We start from the raw sequence: 18,008 nt of genomic DNA on the forward strand, positions 1-18,008 counted from the left end.
TCTCATGAACGTGAATCCGCTTTTCAATCTCCATTTTAAAACAGTTGAGACAGCCTCTCTGCCCCAGTCGGTGGATTGTGCCTTTCGTTGATCAATAAATTGCAATAATCCTTAAGCTGAAAGTTCTGCTGGCTTATCATAAGGTTCAGCTGTATTGATCCAGTGTCCGAGTACTTTAATCTCGGACAGTGTTGGAGTGGTGTTCAAAGACAGGAACTTGGTGATCGGACTTAGGTTATTGTACGTAGCTGCAAGCACACATGTAATTGAAAGCACTGAGGCTGAGCATTGAGAAATCCTGTGGCTAGATGGTTGTGCTTCTTTCGCTATCAGACAGTCGATGGTCTTGTTGCGTCGTTCGAACGACGGCAAGAACAACTCCACAGCGTTTCTGACACGCCAATACTCTTTTGACTTTTCGGCAGATAGATGTGGCATTCCCGGGATTCCAAGCACAGATATGAATGCAAGATCAAGGTAGTTTGCTGTTTCAAACCTTCGGTTCGGGTCTTGCTCGTCGAGGAGCAGAGAGCCGCATATTTCAGAAATGCTCAAAGCAGCTGCCATATGTAGAGGCCGAAATGAGGACTGAATCACTATCCTACAGGCTTCCTCGTAGAAGTTTCTGCCAGACAGAATGTGATCAAGGGCTGCAACCTGTTGGAGAACCTCGACAGCCCATAGCACGAAACATACGCGTTTCGAAGGGTTGAATAGTGATTGGACTAATGTCAGAACGGCTGAGTTGTCAAGCCCGTCTTTCGTATTCCTTAGCCACCATGTTGCGGCATGTTTATAGAATGGATACGTCTCTTTAATTTGACAAGTGAGATCCGAGATATTTGAGATGAATACCTCTTCAAATTCGATGGGAACCGCATTGAATTTAGCCATTTGCAAGAAAAGAAGACACTGGGTCGAAAACAAAGCGCACGTAGAGTTCCAGCTGATCCAGTACTTCTCAAGACCGGGCGAGCTAAAAACAGCACTCCGACTGTAGAAATTCTTGAACTGAGAAATGGGCGAACTCGAAGTGGTTTCCGTCAGTTGACTTTCTAATAATACTACTGCATCTTCTTAGAATTTCCTGTTCTGTTACAGTATTGCTGTCGTTAAGGGTCTCGCCGATCCGGGTTGGAGCCGAGATTGCTTGTCGAAGCTCACCTATTGTGAGCTTAGCATCATTTATGGTTAAGAAGTGGAGACACTTTTTAACCATATCCTGAACCCTGGGAGAGCAACGGTTGACTCTTTCGAGAAGTCGACGATAGCTCTCCGGTAAGTCAGGAGGGAGCTTGTTTAAAGCCTCACGGCGCTCTTCATCATGAGCACAGTCACAAAGATAGTCCAATTGGCAGACAACCCATCTGAACCTGTTATCTCACGTCATTAAGTTGTCAAATAATGACTGGCTTGTTAGACTTGCATTCCTTCGGCCCGGGATACAAGAACCTGATGTATTTCTTCTCTCATGTGCAGAGTGCTAAGCTGCAATCTTTTGGTACGAACCCTCCGATCAAGCTCAGCACCAACATACAGTTGAATATCGTCAGTACGTGCTATGATCGGAATGATATCGAAATCAGTCTCCAAATGGACTCTGATATTGTAATGGTCTCGACTGAAGACAGCCAGAGAGGTGTTTTCCGAGTCTTCGGTCATTTGCATTAAGGTATCGACGACGTCGTCTGTGTGATCACCACATTCATCCAAGCCATCTATGATAATGATGGTTTGATCAAACAGATGCGACATTTGACTAATCCGAGCTCTCACTTCGTCTTGGTCTGGTATTGTTATGAACTGATCGGGTGGGTGCAGATCATCATAGTAGAGACTCAATATCTCGAAAGCTTCCTTTCCCTGGCGAGCAAGTTGGTTGGCTATTGCTCCGAGGATGTTCACAGTCTCCCAGGTCTTGGGGTCCTTATAATCACAAAAGAAGAACGCCACGGCAATGCTATGGTTTGCATAACTCCGAGAGAGTGCTTCCTGTATGACTGATCCAGCCAGGACAGTCTTTCCTGCTCCAGGTATACCAGTCAACCAGAGTTTCGACCCAGGTGTTTCTATCCAGCGAACGAAATCTGTAGATTCTGTCAACCAGAGTCCTGTCATCGAATGTCGCAGTTTAATGCTGGTTGCCAGATTATCTTGCGGGTCCGCCTTCATGAAATAATTGAGGACCTGCTGCTTCTGAGCATTGAGATCTATGAGAGTGTTTATCTCAATTCATTTCACGATCTTCTCAACTTTAGAGATGCTTTCTCCGAGTTTGTCCATTTTCGTGAGCGATATTTGTAGTTTTTGCATTGAATCAGCCGCCAAAGCCATGTTGATCGTCTCCTTGTGACGGGAGAGCTCGTCCAGCAGGCTATTTGTTTCAGAGGAGGAGAAAGGCCATTTGAGTTGTTGGTAGATACAATCGACTTTTGACCGTACGAAGCGTTCTATGGCTTTCTTTGTCTTCATTTCGATACGGCTCAAAGCTTTGAAACAGTGATTGAGATAGTGATTTCTCAGTGTCGGATCAAATTGATCTCCTTCTGCTTCCATGTCAGAGGCCAGGGCCTCAAGAACTCGGAGGACACTTCCAAGGTTATTGATCTCGTCGGCGAGGGCCGATACATCAGTTTTTGCATCTTTAGCGGCTCCCACAAATTTATAGGTATACTTGAAGGTGACATCAGCTAGTGAGATGAGTCCCGCGATGCTAGCTGCCAATGACAAGGGATCGGACATGATCGTCGGGCCTGAAATGACTCAAGATGTAGAGAGGTAGATGATCGTGCCATACTTTGCGGGGAGACGTTGAATCTTGTCAATTTCTGACATGTTACGGTGACAGGGAAAGCAGGAAGGAGCCTTACTGTTTCTGTTTATTTCCCACCGTGGCAGTTATTGTCGTTCCTGCTTCGTCTGTAACCCTGTCACTTCTGATTCTTAGATGGCATGCTTATTGCTACACAGTAACATGCCAGGCGGGTAAGGTAAAGGCAGGGACTAAAAGAAGCCCAGACAGAAATACCAATGATATTTTAGGCTATTTATGCACTAAAGATGGTCTAGATAATATTTCCATCAGTTACTAATTCACGACCGGTTCTCATGTAACCAACATGCATGCCCATTGACGCAGAGTTTATCTCAACATTAGTACCCATGTTAAATATTCCTTCCCATTTTCTGGCATCCTTCGACACAGTGTTTGGTCATCAGCAACTATCTACTTCAAACTCAACATTTTTCGCCAAAACCCCCCTTCAGCGCAAGCGGTCTTGGAGCGTGACGCCTATACATTTCCAATCGAGCTCGACCGCATAGTCACGTGTTAAGAACAACCCGATGATTTCTTACTGAGACAGATCTTGCGATGACTGCTGTTTTTAGGCGACCATCCCGAGGTTCTGAGTTGATGATTGCAGCATGATCGTGTGCAGTGTCCTTCTATGAGCTCAGCGACTGAGTGAGCTACCCAGTAATTTATATCAGGTCCTCTGGGGCCGACCCTCAGGTAGCAGTTGCCGAACGAGAAGACTGATCTTTTCCTCATACCGATGTAGGATCGACTAGTGGACATGTACTCTATCAGATTGAGACAGGAGTTCCGATAGTCAAGATCATTTGCGCTGCAACTTACTCCAAATGTAGCCCTCTCTTCAAGATGACTAGTAACGTCCTTGAGGTTGACATTTGCTAGGAGATCAAGTATTTCGGTATGTGTATCGTTGCTGCTTGTGTTTGCATAGAAAGAGAGTGCATTGCTGAACAATTCTGGCTCATTGACTTTGTACTCCATGGCATCTTCCTCAATACGATCGAGCACTGTCACGTTCGTATCTTCAAAGGTACCATTGATGATCTCCCCAAAGATGTGGTAACGTGCCCACAAAGCATCCCCAAATCTCTTTTCGTGAATGGCAGCAACATATCTGCTAGTCCAGGGCTCAACCAGCTTCAAGTCCTCAGCCGCATTAGCGATATCGGCAATGGGGATGTCGAGGAACAAGGGTTCGTCGGGCTCGGTGTCGTCCGCGCTGGTAGCTAGATGATCACCTTTACTCGAGCCGAAGAGAAAGAAACTCAGAAGGAAGTATAGGAAAATCATATTTTCAATATTAACTAGTGTAGAGGGAATGGGGTATATGGTTTGTGAGGGCTTGTGCCAAGGGAGTTCAGCCGGAGTCATAGTCCTTTAATACTGCTATGTCGAGATATTCTGCGTGTCGAACCAGATCAAACAGCCAATCACACTTGGTATGCCGTAGTTGAATTTTTCCACTTTGTTGGTCGAAAGCGGCTATCACGGCATGGCATGACCAACACAGGTCAGTGCATACTTCGTATTGATAATTACTACCAACACCCGTGATGGTGCCATGATCAAAAACGGCAAGGATCGAGCTGCAATGGGGCGAACTACAGCTTACAAGCAGGGCTGTTGCAAGATAGATATTTCTTATACTAACACTAAGCCTGCATGAATGGGCTGTTTTTCAAACCAGTTGGCAATCATATGGGCTGGTGTGTGAATGTCTCTGAGATTAAGCCCGTGAGGGAATAAACGGACATACTTATAAAAATCTAGATGCCTTCAGGGATATCTATACCACTAAGATCTTGCTCACCAACTTGCAAGATTATCTCGATCACCTCTGGATGTGTGTCCGCCTTGTTCATCTTGTCCTTATAGAAAACCACAGCCTCAGCATATATTTCAGGTTCAAATTTCTTGTATCTCATTGCATCGTCCTTGATAGCTTCAAGTACGGTAAATTTCTCCCCGACTATTCCATCCTCCACATCTCCGAAGATATGGTAGCGGGCCCATATCGCATCGCCGAACCTTTGGTCATGGACAGCATCGATAAACATGGTAGCCCAGGGTTCAACGGCAGGGATTCCTGGGTCGTGGAGGACATCATGAACTGACATGTCGAGAAACAGTGTCTCTGGAGGCTCGGCGTCGTTCAGACTCATAACTACTAATGAACTCATGTTATCCTCGCCGCTCATCATAAGTACAATAAAGGAGGATTTAGTATAGGTACCTCAATGGGATCTCGATGCTTGATAGTGGTGTCAGAATACTGGCAACGTGTGCCTTTTGGTATAAACTGGAAACATAAGAAAGTGAGGGGAAAGAAGAGGAATAAGAAATGCCAAAGTTTATCAAAAGGTCCCGACCCCACTTCCAAGGTCGGCATACAACAGAGAGACCTGCCGGTTATCTCCACCAATTTCTTTAGGCAGAAGTTGGTCAGGAGGAGGCGCTAGAATCATGGGTCATGCTTGATACCAGTCAATGGCGCAGATGTTGGTTGTTAAAACTATCTAAACATGAACCTTATTAAGTTCAGTCGGAAGAAGCGGACATCGGATATTGGATGTTCTTAGGCAGCAATCCGTAAATCATGCTTTAACGCTCAGACCTCAAGCATTGTCGTGTCAAGCATGCAAGATCCTGTACAGGGTTAGCCATGATATATCGTTTTTTTCTCTTTCTTGCGCCATGCTAAACCCTACTCTAAGTTCTGATGGTTATGGCGGCTTAGATAGCTAGTGAAAGCAGTCTTCTGCCGTGTTCCTGACCATCAACATGAAAGGGCACTCTCTTAACTAACTTCTGTGGGCTGAAATCGGTATAAAAGAAAGCAGTGATGTTGACAGAAGCATATTGTTGAGAATTTAGACGCATTATACTATAGATTTGATATGTACAGTGCTATGTCTAACTTGATTCAAAGATTTAGCTGTTAGTGCAGTGTCATACCTGTTTGTAGAGAGATAGTTCTATAGATTTCAAGACATCTTGTCTTTCAAGGCAGAAAATAAAAAGACATCAGCTATATATAGTAATGATGAATGAATGATTCGATGCTCTAGGTTGCAATCACGCTGTTTACGTGCCTCCTTCACGTTGCATACTTTCATAGGTACTTACGCCTAATTGCGACCTTCAATGGCACTGCCTCTTTAATAATAATCATAGAAGGAATTACCAGGAATTGATTCAAATCAGGTAGTTTGTGTCTGCATCTCAACTTTTGACCGTATGAAGTATTTTTTAACTTTCTCTATTTTCATTTCAATGCGACTCGCAGTCGTTGGCAAAGCTCGAACGAGGATGCCAGTTCTATACTTATACCAATTCAGAACGATCTATACTACCTACTCCTGGCTGTAGAAGACCTAGCTACAGCCTCTCAAATTCCTTTGGTAACTCTTTGTTTCCCACCCAAGCAGAAATACCAGCAGCAAACAGCTCTGGCAACTGCAAATGCCAAGGGTGATATGCATCTGTCACCACGACTGCTTCATTCTCAACTCCTTTCTCGTGTCCGCCTTCTCTTAAAACTACTCCCATTTCTTTCACCGCTTCAACTTGATCCATCTTGCCTCCTGCAATGACACAGGTTCTCACCCCAGAATCACCAACAGCCTTTACATGCTCCATGCTGAACTCACTCACCTCTCTTCTCATTGCATCGTCCCTCTCTGGTGACTTGTTCTTCTCGGTCTCGGCCATCCACTCTTCGTAATCGATCCCTTGTCTCTTGAGGGCCATTTCCGTCAACCCAGGGATGTTCTGTATCTTGTTTACGATCCACATCGCTGTTGGCCTTTGCATGACCCATTTGAACAGACCTCGGTATGGGTTCGCGCCAGTAACAAAGGTTGATAACACGGCGTTCGGGTGACGTGAGGTTAGGACCAAGGCGATGAATCCGCCTAAAGAGAATCCAACAACATGGGCTTTGCCGCCATGGGCATGGTTGCGGATGACCTCTTGTACTTCATCGGCTGCCGTGTCGATTGTGAGAGGCTTTATGTCACGGGATGCCGAGTGCATTGGTAGATCGACAAGTATAAGATGATACGAGTCCATGGAGGATTGATTCGCAACCTGTTTCCACTCAATGTGACTTCCTCCGCCACCATGCAGAAAGATGATGGATTCATTCTGGTCTTTGTTGCATTCTTTGTAATAGAGTGTTTTTTTCTTATCAGGGATAGACATGGTGCAGCTTGCTCTGGTTTAGCAATGTATAAGTAGTGATTGGCTTTGCACAGAGGTTACCAGTTGATGGGATTGTCAGAAAGAGGAGATGGAGTCTACCTATGGAGAATTGAAGGACACGCGGCTGGTCATGTCGGCCTAAGGCAGGATCGAAACCAACAACACAGCCTCAAATCTATTGCAGCTTATCACCAAGAACAATTGGACTTGATTGTGATGACTCGGCACGAATGTTCCGAATCGCTGACATGGGGTCATCAGTAGATGCGGGTTAAGCATAGGGTAACTGGCTGGGTTGAGTTTGTGATACAGCGCCGAGTTTAGCAATGCATGTAAGTGTCCCAACTAAGACATGTGGCTTTAGGTAGGTATAGTTGAAAGGCAAAGGATTTCTAGATTAAATAGTAACCTTTTAATAATTTATTAAAAATTACATTCCAACCGTCAGGTCGCTAGATTTAACATTGCCCAATTGCGGCTAACACAACAAGGGGTATCCAAGCCACGCAGCACGTGGATCCACCCCCATGACATGATATGGAAGCTACCCCAAGTCCCTCTGAACCTCAACTCTCAGCTGCTTTCTCTCCCTTACGCAACCTCTATCTCACTTCCTCTACCCGACCGCAAATATGGCCGGCTCTAGGCTCCGCGATATCAGCGGATACTTGATCTTGCTCATCGCCATCACCACTTTGGGGTCTCTACAGTTCGGTTTCCACTTGGTACGTACGCTACAGTAAACACCAAACGCCATGACCACCATCAGCTAACTGACAACCCTTCTATAGGCCGAACTCAACGCTCCCCAAGATGTTATCACCTGTCAAAAGAAATCGATCAATGCTCTATCCGCTCTCGACAAGATCAAAGGTTTGATCCACAAGAAACCGGTCGAGGAGGATCATGGGTTCCTGCCCCATTGTATTCCCATGGATGAAGCCGCCTTTGCGACCGTATCCTCGATATTCACCCTGGGAGGACTACTGGGAGCTTTGACATCGGGTCCTTTCTCTTCTAAGCGCGGACGCCTTCCTGCGATGCGAATTACCGGCCTACTATACCTCTTTGGAGCTGCGGTTGAGACCGTTGCTGGCAGTGTCTTTGTCATGGCACTCGGCCGCCTTTTCTCTGGCATCGGAGCTGGAGCTTCAACTGTCGTCGTTCCCTTGTACATCAGCGAGATTGCACCACCAAAGGAGAGAGGACTATTCGGTTTCATGACCCAAATCTCCATCAACGTCGGTATTTTGGCAGTCCAGACGCTGGGATACTTCCTAAGCTACGGAACTGCTTGGCGATGGATCCTTGGCTCGGGAGTCTTTATTGCGACAGCCCAGACGTTGGGACTCTTTGTTGTACCAGAGAGTCCCTCATGGTTGGCTGCCCAAGGTGATGGAACCAAGGCTAAACGAACTCTACAGAGGATCCGTGGAAATGGCTACGACATCAATGAAGAGACCGAGTCCTGGAACGGAGAGGAACGTGATGCTTCCGAAGAAGACGGCCTTCTTCAGGCTGACAGCGCCTCCGAATCTGCACCCAAGAACCGCGTTGAGCACCTCGGCTTCCTTCAGGTTCTCCAAGACTCTGATACCCGACCTGCCATCATCGCGGTGGTGGGCATCATGTTTGTTCAGCAGCTTTGCGGTGTCAACTCAATTATCATGTACTCTGTCTCTCTTCTTGCCGACCTACTTCCCATTTCTTCAGCACTCCTTACCATTCTCATTTCCGTAGTCAATCTCGCTACCACGGTCGCTTGCGCTCCTCTCCCTGACCGCCTGGGCCGCAAGACTTGTCTGCTTGCATCCATCGTTGGTCAAGGAACCAGCGCTTTCATCTTGGCTCTGTCAATTGTATTTGGAGCCAAGATCATCTCAGCCGTCGCCGTCGTGGCTTTTGTCGGGTTCTTCGCCGTCGGTCTCGGCCCTGTACCATTCCTGCTCGCTTCTGAGCTTGTCGGACAAGAAGCCGTTGGTGCCACTCAGAGTTGGTGCCTCGCAGCCAACTACGTGGCGACATTCCTTGTCGCTCAGTTCTTCCCTATCGTGAATACAGCTCTTAACAACGTGCTGGGCGGTCATGGATGGGTGTACTTCATCTTTGCTGGCCTCGCTGTTGGGTCATTCATCTTTGTGTTCTGGAAAGTCCCAGAAACAAAGGGCAAGAAGGATGTTGATGAGGTCTGGGGCAGGACAAGACGCGTTGATTAGAAGTCTGCGACTCATATTGCACTCAGTTACAATGGGTGCTCATGATCTTTCTCTTTCTTTCCTTTCTTTTCAGCGTTGATTATCTTACAGGTACAGAATCGGACTACAGACACGCTCTGAGGTAGTGTTCGTTCGTATTCATGTAGTAGACATTTTCTAGGTATTTGCAGACATGGCTTCACAGATAGAACAAGCTCTGGCACATTTACCTAAAGGCTCGCTTGCTTCGGATCATTTGCTCCAACTGCATGACGCCAGCCTTGACTCCATCAACGATGTAGACAAGGTCGCCATCAGCCTTACCGTATTGCTCGACCGCCGTCGAGCGGATGATGCCTTCCAGACCAGCCATACCACCGCAGCCCATGACAACACAGTTGACCTGACCCTGATCGAGAAGCTTTTGAGTTGCTTCTTTGAGCTTTTCTCTGACCTTCTCTGGTGGAACAGTGTGAAAATCACCAGCTGTGAGGCCCGACGAGAAGACGCCAGCGAACTTGCTGTTGACTCCGCCCTTTTCTTGACCGAAAAACTTCTTGACACCATCAGACAAGTGGTCCTCCCAGAACTTTCCAGTTGTGACAATGCCCCATTTAGCGCCATTCTCCTGTGCGGCCGTGAGGGAAAGGGATGTGAGAATACTTGCTTCAAAGATACCGGTGACAGCAAGATGACGGTACCTAGTCAGCTTGGGGACCAAACAGTGGACGCTGAAGCACGCTACTAGAACGGCGTCGTACTTGTCCGACCCGAGCTCCTCCTCGATCTTGGAGTCATCCAGCACAGCCTGAGTGCTGCGCTCGATACCTTCCTGATCATCGATGCTGCCGGGGGCGGAGTGAGGAGGAGCAGTGTAGGTATAAATCTCAACCGACTTTTAGACAATCAGCCTATGTTGTAATTTAGAATATCTGCTGTTCGTTTGTTCATACTTCTGGTAGTGACGAATGGCGAATGGCATTGGCCATGCCCTCAGTCATGGTAGTCGATGAGTTTGGGTTTAGGACGAGAATGCGGAGATTCCGCCTGAGGTAACTGATCTCGGACATGATGCAGAGCGGTTGAAACGAAGATAATAAATACAATTGATTTCCAGTGTAACCAGGAAGTATTTCAGTCTTGAATACAATATTTTGAGCTATTTATTGAGAGGGGTCTAGCCGTTTATATGACTGTGAGCGACTGTATAACCATCATTTCCAAGCATCGCGGGGCGCCACGTGATCCCGCCTCAGCCACCGGACCTCTGACGACGGTCGGCAAGGCGAACCCCACTACTGACGACCACCTCAACCTCCTCTAAGCTGAGCTGTTGGCGATAGCAACACGACACCTCGTCGGCCTTTCAATCACACAACACACATCTCCCACCCTCTTATACTGTAAATATGGCCAACCCTCCACCCATTGGTAAGCTTCACACGCACCGCACAGAGCTCCAGCAAGCTCTCTAGTCTCTAGTCCACCCCTGTGCTGACCTCACGTCCTACCGCTTAGTCCTCGATGGAGGTACCGGTTTCCTCAAGGTCGGATATGCCGCGCAGAACTTCCCCGAGCATCAATACCCCTCCATCGTCGGCCGGCCGATCCTGCGTTCGGAGGAGCAGACCGATAGCGACCTCGTCATTAAGGATATCATGTGCGGTGACGAGGCCGCCGCCGCCCGAACCATGCTCCAGATCAGCTACCCCATGGAGAACGGTATCGTCAAGAAGTGGGATGACATGGAGCATCTTTGGGATTACACCTTTTACGAGAAGCTCAAGGTCGACCCTCAGGGCCAGAAGATCCTCTTGACGGAGCCTCCCATGAACCCGCTTAAGAACCGCGAGAAGATGTGCGAGGTTATGTTTGATAGATATGGATTCGGCGGTGTCTACGTTGCAATCCAGGCCGTTCTGGCTCTCTACGCCCAAGGTAACCATCATACACAAGCATTGGAGTTTTTCCAGCGCAAGTAAGAGCTAACGAATGCGGTGTAGGTCTCAGCTCGGGTGTTGTCGTCGACTCTGGTGACGGTGTCACACACATTGTCCCCGTCTACGAATCCGTGGTTCTCAACCACCTTACGAAGCGATTAGACGTTGCCGGCCGAGACGTCACACGCAACCTGATCAAGCTGCTGCTGCGCCGCGGCTACGCTCTCAACCGAACCGCCGATTTCGAGACCGTCCGCCAGATCAAGGAGAAGCTATGCTACGTGTCGTACGACCTCGAGCTCGACAAGCGCCTGAGCGAGGACACGACCGTTCTCGTCGAGGATTACACTCTGCCGGACGGACGTGTGATCCGCGTGGGCAGCGAGCGTTTCGAGGCGCCCGAGTGCCTCTTCCAGCCCCACCTCGTCGACAGCGAGTCGCCGGGTCTGGGCGAGTTTCTGTTCAACACGATCCAATCGGCCGACGTGGACATTCGCTCGTCGCTGTTCAAGGCGATCGTGCTGTCGGGCGGAAGCAGCATGTACCCAGGTCTCCCGTCGCGACTGGAGAAGGAGCTCAAGCAGCTGTGGCTCACGCGGGCGCTGCAGGGCAACCCGGAGCGGCTGAGCAAGTTCAAGGTGCGGATAGAGGATCCCCCGCGACGCCGACACATGGTGTTCCTCGGTGGTGCGGTGCTGGCCAACATCATGGCGGACAAGGAGAGCATGTGGGTTACCAAGGCGGAGTGGGAAGAGGAGGGTACTAGAGTTCTTGAGAAGCTGGGACCCCGATAAGGTGAGAGCAAGCGTTGCATATGGGGGAGACTAGTATTTTGCGTTGAAAGTTTAGTGCAAGGCAGACAGCAAGAAAAGACGTTATGAAGTATAAGTGTTGTTCATGTTTACATATTGCTACTGTGCCAATGTCACAAGCTGATAAGATAAAGCTTTCAACATGAACGTATAGTTTATCTTTGAGATCAATCATGCAATGCCTGGGTAGGTAGTGGTGTTGTCCAGGTTCATTCCATCAATACAACCAGCAACAAAACACCCATCCAAGAAGACATCAGTCCACGCCAGCTTAGTCATCGATCGACAGGACAATCAAGTCGCATAACCTAGTTCAAGTTCCAGAACACAAGGGAGGGAACCAATTTGCATGAAACCAAACCCTTTTTTCTTTGTACTCTGTCGCATTTTCATTTTCACTTGCACCCGCGTCAATCGCGAAACCACCACCAAGCGGAACACCCAATATATTATACATAACGTTAGTAGCCATTTCCACGAGTCATTCCAGAAAGAGAGATCCATCTTTTTATTCCCATCTCCACAGAGAGCGGATCTCCGCACGAACCAGACAAGAGAGAGAGACCCCCATATTCTTCCTTTCGTGTCTTTGTTCCCCGACGAGAGAGACAGAGATCCGCGCCGCAGAGGGATACCTACAGCCCCTGGGATTGCAGCAGTACCAGTGACCATCTTACTGCGTGCGTCTACTACTGCAGGTTTGCGCTGTTGTAGTATTGATTTACAGTACCTTCCTGCCGTGGAAAGTTCCCACCACCACCACCTCCCCGAAACTCAAAGGAACTATTCTCATCCTATGGGCGCGCATCATCAAGTCTGATTGATCTATTTCTACCTATACCCTTTTGTCTTTTTTGTCTTACGTTTCTGTATTTCCCCGCGCGGAGAAGGAAAGAAACCAACCCATTCCCTTTCAGCTAGAGGGTGCATATCGTGTCTTCGCCGCCATCATCATCATCATCGCGCGCGCAGATCATCTCTAATCCCGCTTACAATCACCCCAAGTTTCGGAGGCCCCGTTCCGAAAGTTAGAGCCTAATTTTATACTATTCCATTGGAGGATATCAAAAAAAGGAAAGAAAAGAAAAAAAAGAAACAAGAGTTGTCAAAAGTAAATGAGCATAACGAATCCGCCGACGGGGGCTTCGGGCCCGGGATCCGTTGGCTTGGGCGTTGTCAGGGGGTCTCTGAAGCGGAGTGTTCAGGCGACTTTTGAAGGTGAGTTTATTCCATCTACTATTATCCGTACTACTCTACCTACTATAATCTCTTTCTACATACTCTTTCTCTACATATCTATCTGTCATATCTCTGAATCTCGCCTATCCGTGATTCCCTGTCTTTTATTTTTTATATACCCCGTCATTTATTCACACCTTTCGCATTCGCCTTTCGGGCTTCAATATCCCGTGTTCGTACGGACTTGTCTATTTCTGCACACACACACGTCTTGCATATTCCTCCTCCTCTCTTAAGACAGCTGAGACTAGCCTTACCCTATCTTGGTTTGTCGTTCGGACTTCATTATCCATTTGCCTCTGGCTATCTGCTCGGATCACTCCGCATACTTGCCCGGCTTGGGGGGGGGGGGAAGAAGATCAACCTGAGGTGTCGAGTTTTAGACAACCAACGTCTTTAGCCAACTCAAACTCAACTCAACTCACCCTCTCATCCTTCTCATCAGTCTCGGCTTCCTTTTTTTGTCTCAGCGTCATCATTCTAATTTCTTACGTGCATCGTCTTTCCTTTTCGGCTTTTGGACGTCTCAGCTTGTTTTGTTTTGGTCAATCCCTTCATTACCGCTTGTGGGACATCCTCTATCGTCATCGTCATCTCTCACAATACATATATCGTGCCAATGCCAAGTGGTTAACGCGCACTTCAACTCTCTAATACCCGGCGATGCCTCCCCGCCCTCACATCGGTCTCGGTTTCCCAGCTCACGCTTACCAAAAACGTCATGTAGAACCTCACGACCGCTCTACTGGATATCAGCCCAAAGTCCGCATCACAGATCGGTACCGCATCATCGGCTTCATCAGTTCCGGTACCTATGGACGTGTTTACAAGGCTGTCGGTCGCAATGGAAAGCCCGTCGGCGAGTTCGCCATCAAGAAGTTCAAGCCTGACAAGGAGGGCGAGCAGATCAGCTACACGGGCATTTCACAGAGTGCTGTCCGTGAGATGAGTCTGTGCAGCGAACTCCACCACCACAATGTCATCCGTCTTTGTGAGATTATGCTCGAGGACAAGTGTATCTTTATGGTCTTTGAGTATGCAGAGCATGATTTGCTTCAGATTATTCATCACCACACTCAACAACCTCGGCATCCGATCCCTCCAGCAACGATAAAGAGCATCATGTTTCAACTTCTCAACGGTTGCCAGTACCTCCACACGAATTGGGTTCTGCACCGTGATCTCAAGCCCGCCAACATTATGGTTACTTCATCAGGTGAAGTCAAGATTGGTGACTTGGGTCTCGCACGCCGTTTCGACAAACCCCTTCATTCACTATTCAGCGGAGACAAGGTGGTCGTGACAATATGGTACCGTGCGCCAGAACTCATCCTCGGCTCCTACCACTATACCCCGGCCATTGACATGTGGGCTGTTGGCTGCATCTTTGCTGAACTCCTATCTCTACGGCCGATATTTAAGGGAGAAGAGGCCAAGATGGACAGCAAGAAGACAGTGCCCTTCCAGCGCAACCAGATGCAGAAGATAATAGAGATCATGGGTGTGCCCACGAAGGACAAATGGCCCCTTCTTCCGACCATGCCCGAATACAACCAACTCAACACCCTCGCCAACACGATGGCCTCTTCTCATCACGGCCACCACGGTCATCACGGTCACCATCCCCATCATCATGGCCACTATGGCTCTCGCAACCCTCCCCCACCCCCACCGGGCGGTTCAAACCTTGAAAAGTGGTATTTCAGCACCATCAACCACACCAGCACCCCCGGAGGTACTCCGCCACTTGCTTCTCTCGGTCAGGAGGGCTACAAGCTGCTTGCAGGTCTTCTCGAGTACGACCCTTCCAAGCGTCTCACTGCCGCTCAAGCTCTCCAATCGCCGTTTTTCTCCACCGGTGATCGTGTCAGCGCGAATTGCTTCGAGGGTTGCAAAAACGAGTACCCTTGCCGACGCGTTAGTCAGGACGACAATGATATTAGGACTAGCAGTCTACCTGGAACGAAACGTAGTGGGTTGCCCGATGATTCACTCATGCGGCCGGCCAAGAGGTTGAAGGAGTAGGATCCTCAACATTTACAAATCCCCCAGCCCGCGCCAGTATCTGTCCTGCAGGTTGCAAACCAATGGCCTGGACGAGGGCCGCAATATTTCCAATACTATTATGCCAACGGTGTACACGAATACGTGGATGGGAACTGGGTGGGTTCTACAAGAAGACAATAGAAACGAGGTGGAGTTTATAGATATGAAACGGCGTTTTGGCGGTCATTGTTTTTTTTGCGGTTGGTCAAGTTTTTGGAGTGTTAGGGCCTGGTGGATGAACGGAGTAGTTGCTATAGCATATACCCAGGGCTTCAATGTAGAATTTATACTGTTCCTCACAACACATGTGCGACAATCCACATCGTGAGTCTGCGTGGTTCAAGAATTATCCACTTGTCGTTCCACGCTCGTCAGAGGGCCATATTAGTTGGTTCACCGGGCAATTCAAGCTCGCATCGGACATCTCATCTAGCCTATGCCGCCATTGTAACAGCGTTACGCTTGTAATAGCAACACGGGGCTCATCACACCAACGACATCACATAACACAAAGGCGCAAACCATGGAACACAAGCAAATGTGTATCTACAACATCTTTCATTCCATTCTTCCGTCCCAGACCAATCTATACTATCCCATCCCATACCCTCCCTAATCAGCCTCCTCCAACCTCTCACATCACCAAAAGTAGAAAGAAAAAAGGCTGCCATATCATTAGGAAGAATACATAAAAGGCAAAGAGATGGCGCACCTCTCACCAGTAGAAAAAAAAAAGGAGAAAACACATGCGCAACAGTAAAATAAAACGCGAATTCCAAGATACAAGAAAAAAAATAAAAAAGACGAATAACTAAAAAATAAGAAGTGACATGCCTCAGATACGCTGCCTATCTGCTTTCTCTTTGCCTTTGCCTCCCCCATACATATTCACACAATCCCCTCTATTCTCTTGCCATTTTCTCGTCATATTTCTCTGTTTTGTCCTCCCCACATCTCCTTTTCTTATTGTTCAGGTCGATTTCCCTCTTCCCGGCGCGCGATTTGGTTAAAAAGACAGGGTTGTAAATTAGAGCAAGATATGATAACAGTCGGGGTATTTCAGCGGTGTTTTTGGCGTGAGGAGATTCCGGGTGTATGTAGGTAGATGAGGTTTGGGTGAATCTTTCTTTCGGAGGAGGGGGCTGTGAGAGAGATGTCCTGTCCACTGCGCGCCGTACAAAATCGTATCGAGAGTAAACAGCGGACGAGGAAGGAAGAGTTCGGGATCGAGTCGGGATAAAATATAATAGTCAGAAAGGCCCAAATACACTCCAAACGACGAGTCAAGTTTCCTTGTTCTACTTCTTGGCCGGGGTTGGAGGAGCCTTGACGTTGTTGCTAAGCCACGCCAGACCTTCCAGCAGACCCTCGCCTGTGGTAGCGCAACTGGGCACCACGTACCAGACCTTGTCCTTGAGCTTGGAGAGTTGAAGCGCCTCGGTGACTTCTTGGGGACTCATGGCTGAGGGGTATTGTTAGCACTTGCGCGAAAGAGTAGGTGGATGATGATATATCTTACCCTCTGCCAAATCTTGCTTGTTGGCAAACACGAGTAGTAGACTATCCTTCATCTCGCGATCGTTGATGATGCGGTGAAGTTCTTGTCTAGCCTCTTCCATTCTGTTCTTGTCGGATGAGTCGATAACGAAGATAAGACCCTGCGTTCCTACAAGTATCGTCAGTACATAAACCCTCCATCAGAGATATCCATCGCGCATAACATACCACTAAAGTAATGCCTCCACAGAGGTCGAATCTTGTCCTGACCACCAACATCCCAGACGTTGAACTTGACGTTCTTGTACGTGACCGTCTCGACGTTGAAGCCGACGGTAGGAATCGTGGTGACGTCCTGGCCGAGCTTGAGCTTGTAGAGAATGGTTGTCTTTCCGGCGGCGTCGAGACCGAGCATGAGCAGGCGCATCTCCTTTGATCCGAAGATCTTGCCCATCATCTTTGAGAATTGACCGCCCATGGTTGCGGTTTATGTATATGGTAGATATCGGTTCGCGGGGATATGGTGTGATGTGATGTTGACAAGGGAGAGTCGTTTCTTTTTTTTCGATCTGTTCACGGCGCAAATCTTGTCAGCCTCATCTTTTCTTTTGCGCGTAGTAGTAGAAAGACAAATATCGAGCAGAGCTGTCCCCGGGGTAAATGGAGAGAGGTGCAAGATACGTGTCAGGTCCAACGGCGGTTTGTTTCGTGGCAGCCTCAAGAAAGGAGGCTGTCGATACAAAAAAGCCACAGCGAAACACTCTGACCCTGGGGATCTATGTCCACCTCAGATTATAAAAGATGTATACATACACCTAAATCGCGTTCTCGCTCTCGTTCGGCGGGTTTGTCGTATCGTATCGTGGAAGTGGTTGAGAATGTTTTGTTTTGTTTTGTTTAAATTAAAGCGGTTTCGTAGGTAGCCTGGGGATGGGGGATGGATATCCGTATGTCCAAACGAAAAGACAGGCTTGAGAGAGGGGGGGTATATTGGTACAACAGACACACACACACAGATTGACAAGACAAGGCAAACTCAAGAGTCAAAACGGATCTGCTCCATCAAACAATCAATTATGTTGTACAGCTTTTGTCTCCGTCTCCCCCGTCAGGGGAAAGCAAAAAAACGGACCAAGCGAAAGGCATTCTCCCTCCGGGCGTTGGTGCTCTAGTGCTCTCCCCCCTGGCCTGAGCCCCTCTAGGTCTAGCGCTCAGCACGGGGCAACCAGGCGGGCGGGGGCAGTTGACAGCCCAAGCT

General features: G+C 48.2%; 9 protein-coding genes across 9 annotated transcripts; 3 read left to right on the forward strand and 6 right to left on the reverse strand.

The window, feature by feature from the left end:
- Positions 1 to 111: 111 nt before the first annotated feature.
- FGSG_12247 (uncharacterized protein) lies at positions 112 to 2,742 on the reverse strand (the record flags this gene model as incomplete). The annotated part of the gene is made up of 4 exons (XM_011322802.1): positions 112 to 1,067; positions 1,165 to 1,373; positions 1,538 to 2,196; positions 2,242 to 2,742. The coding sequence occupies 4 exons, from the start codon at positions 2,740 to 2,742 to the stop codon at positions 112 to 114; spliced, it is 2,325 nt and encodes a 774-aa protein (XP_011321104.1).
- A 705-nt stretch (positions 2,743 to 3,447) lies between these two features.
- Positions 3,448 to 4,108, reverse strand: FGSG_04490 (uncharacterized protein; the record flags this gene model as incomplete). Its single annotated transcript, XM_011322803.1, has 2 exons — positions 3,448 to 3,471; positions 3,641 to 4,108. The coding sequence occupies 2 exons, from the start codon at positions 4,106 to 4,108 to the stop codon at positions 3,448 to 3,450; spliced, it is 492 nt and encodes a 163-aa protein (XP_011321105.1).
- A 476-nt stretch (positions 4,109 to 4,584) lies between these two features.
- FGSG_04489 (uncharacterized protein) lies at positions 4,585 to 4,998 on the reverse strand (the record flags this gene model as incomplete). Its single annotated transcript, XM_011322804.1, has 1 exon — positions 4,585 to 4,998. One exon carries the CDS (start codon positions 4,996 to 4,998, stop codon positions 4,585 to 4,587), a length of 414 nt encoding a protein of 137 aa, XP_011321106.1.
- Positions 4,999 to 6,196: 1,198 nt separating this feature from the next.
- FGSG_04488 (uncharacterized protein) lies at positions 6,197 to 7,021 on the reverse strand (the record flags this gene model as incomplete). Its single annotated transcript, XM_011322805.1, has 2 exons — positions 6,197 to 6,402; positions 6,469 to 7,021. The coding sequence occupies 2 exons, from the start codon at positions 7,019 to 7,021 to the stop codon at positions 6,197 to 6,199; spliced, it is 759 nt and encodes a 252-aa protein (XP_011321107.1).
- A 632-nt stretch (positions 7,022 to 7,653) lies between these two features.
- FGSG_04487 (uncharacterized protein) lies at positions 7,654 to 9,237 on the forward strand (the record flags this gene model as incomplete). The annotated part of the gene is made up of 2 exons (XM_011322806.1): positions 7,654 to 7,746; positions 7,813 to 9,237. 2 exons carry the CDS (start codon positions 7,654 to 7,656, stop codon positions 9,235 to 9,237), a joined length of 1,518 nt encoding a protein of 505 aa, XP_011321108.1.
- On the reverse strand, positions 8,761 to 10,354 carry FGSG_04486 (uncharacterized protein). Its single transcript, XM_011322807.1, has 2 exons — positions 10,170 to 10,354; positions 8,761 to 10,111 (listed from the first exon to the last, which is right to left on the reverse strand). Exons 1-2 carry the CDS (start codon positions 10,284 to 10,286, stop codon positions 9,443 to 9,445), a joined length of 786 nt encoding a protein of 261 aa, XP_011321109.1. The 5' UTR covers positions 10,287 to 10,354; the 3' UTR covers positions 8,761 to 9,442.
- Positions 10,355 to 10,536: 182 nt separating this feature from the next.
- On the forward strand, positions 10,537 to 12,138 carry FGSG_04485 (uncharacterized protein). Its single transcript, XM_011322808.1, has 3 exons — positions 10,537 to 10,647; positions 10,735 to 11,154; positions 11,220 to 12,138. The coding sequence occupies exons 1-3, from the start codon at positions 10,626 to 10,628 to the stop codon at positions 11,948 to 11,950; spliced, it is 1,173 nt and encodes a 390-aa protein (XP_011321110.1). The 5' UTR covers positions 10,537 to 10,625; the 3' UTR covers positions 11,951 to 12,138.
- Positions 12,139 to 13,870: 1,732 nt separating this feature from the next.
- Positions 13,871 to 15,232, forward strand: FGSG_04484 (meiotic mRNA stability protein kinase SSN3; the record flags this gene model as incomplete). The annotated part of the gene is made up of 1 exon (XM_011322809.1): positions 13,871 to 15,232. One exon carries the CDS (start codon positions 13,871 to 13,873, stop codon positions 15,230 to 15,232), a length of 1,362 nt encoding a protein of 453 aa, XP_011321111.1.
- Positions 15,233 to 16,025: 793 nt separating this feature from the next.
- On the reverse strand, positions 16,026 to 17,228 carry FGSG_04483 (ADP-ribosylation factor 6; the record flags this gene model as incomplete). Its single annotated transcript, XM_011322810.1, has 3 exons — positions 16,026 to 16,715; positions 16,773 to 16,919; positions 16,979 to 17,228. The coding sequence occupies 3 exons, from the start codon at positions 17,226 to 17,228 to the stop codon at positions 16,552 to 16,554; spliced, it is 561 nt and encodes a 186-aa protein (XP_011321112.1). The 3' UTR covers positions 16,026 to 16,551.
- Positions 17,229 to 18,008: the final 780 nt, after the last annotated feature.

Source organism: Fusarium graminearum, chromosome 2, assembly GCF_000240135.3.
Source record: "Fusarium graminearum PH-1 chromosome 2, whole genome shotgun sequence".
Lineage (NCBI taxonomy): Eukaryota > Fungi > Ascomycota > Sordariomycetes > Hypocreales > Nectriaceae > Fusarium > Fusarium graminearum.

What these genes read in the sequence shown, in the direction of transcription:
- FGSG_04486 (XM_011322807.1), bottom strand. Translation starts at nt 10,286, where the DNA reads ATGTCCGAGATCAGTTACCTCAGGCGGAATCTCCGCATTCTCGTCCTA. An exon ending in GCCATTCGTCACTACCAGAA is followed by an intron (nt 10,112 to 10,169) that starts GTATGAACAAAC and finishes ATTGTCTAAAAG; the next exon opens with TCGGTTGAGATTTATACCTA.
- FGSG_04485 (XM_011322808.1), top strand. Translation starts at nt 10,626, where the DNA reads ATGGCCAACCCTCCACCCATTG. An exon ending in GGCCAACCCTCCACCCATTG is followed by an intron (nt 10,648 to 10,734) that starts GTAAGCTTCACA and finishes CCTACCGCTTAG; the next exon opens with TCCTCGATGGAGGTACCGGT. An exon ending in TCTGGCTCTCTACGCCCAAG is followed by an intron (nt 11,155 to 11,219) that starts GTAACCATCATA and finishes AATGCGGTGTAG; the next exon opens with GTCTCAGCTCGGGTGTTGTC.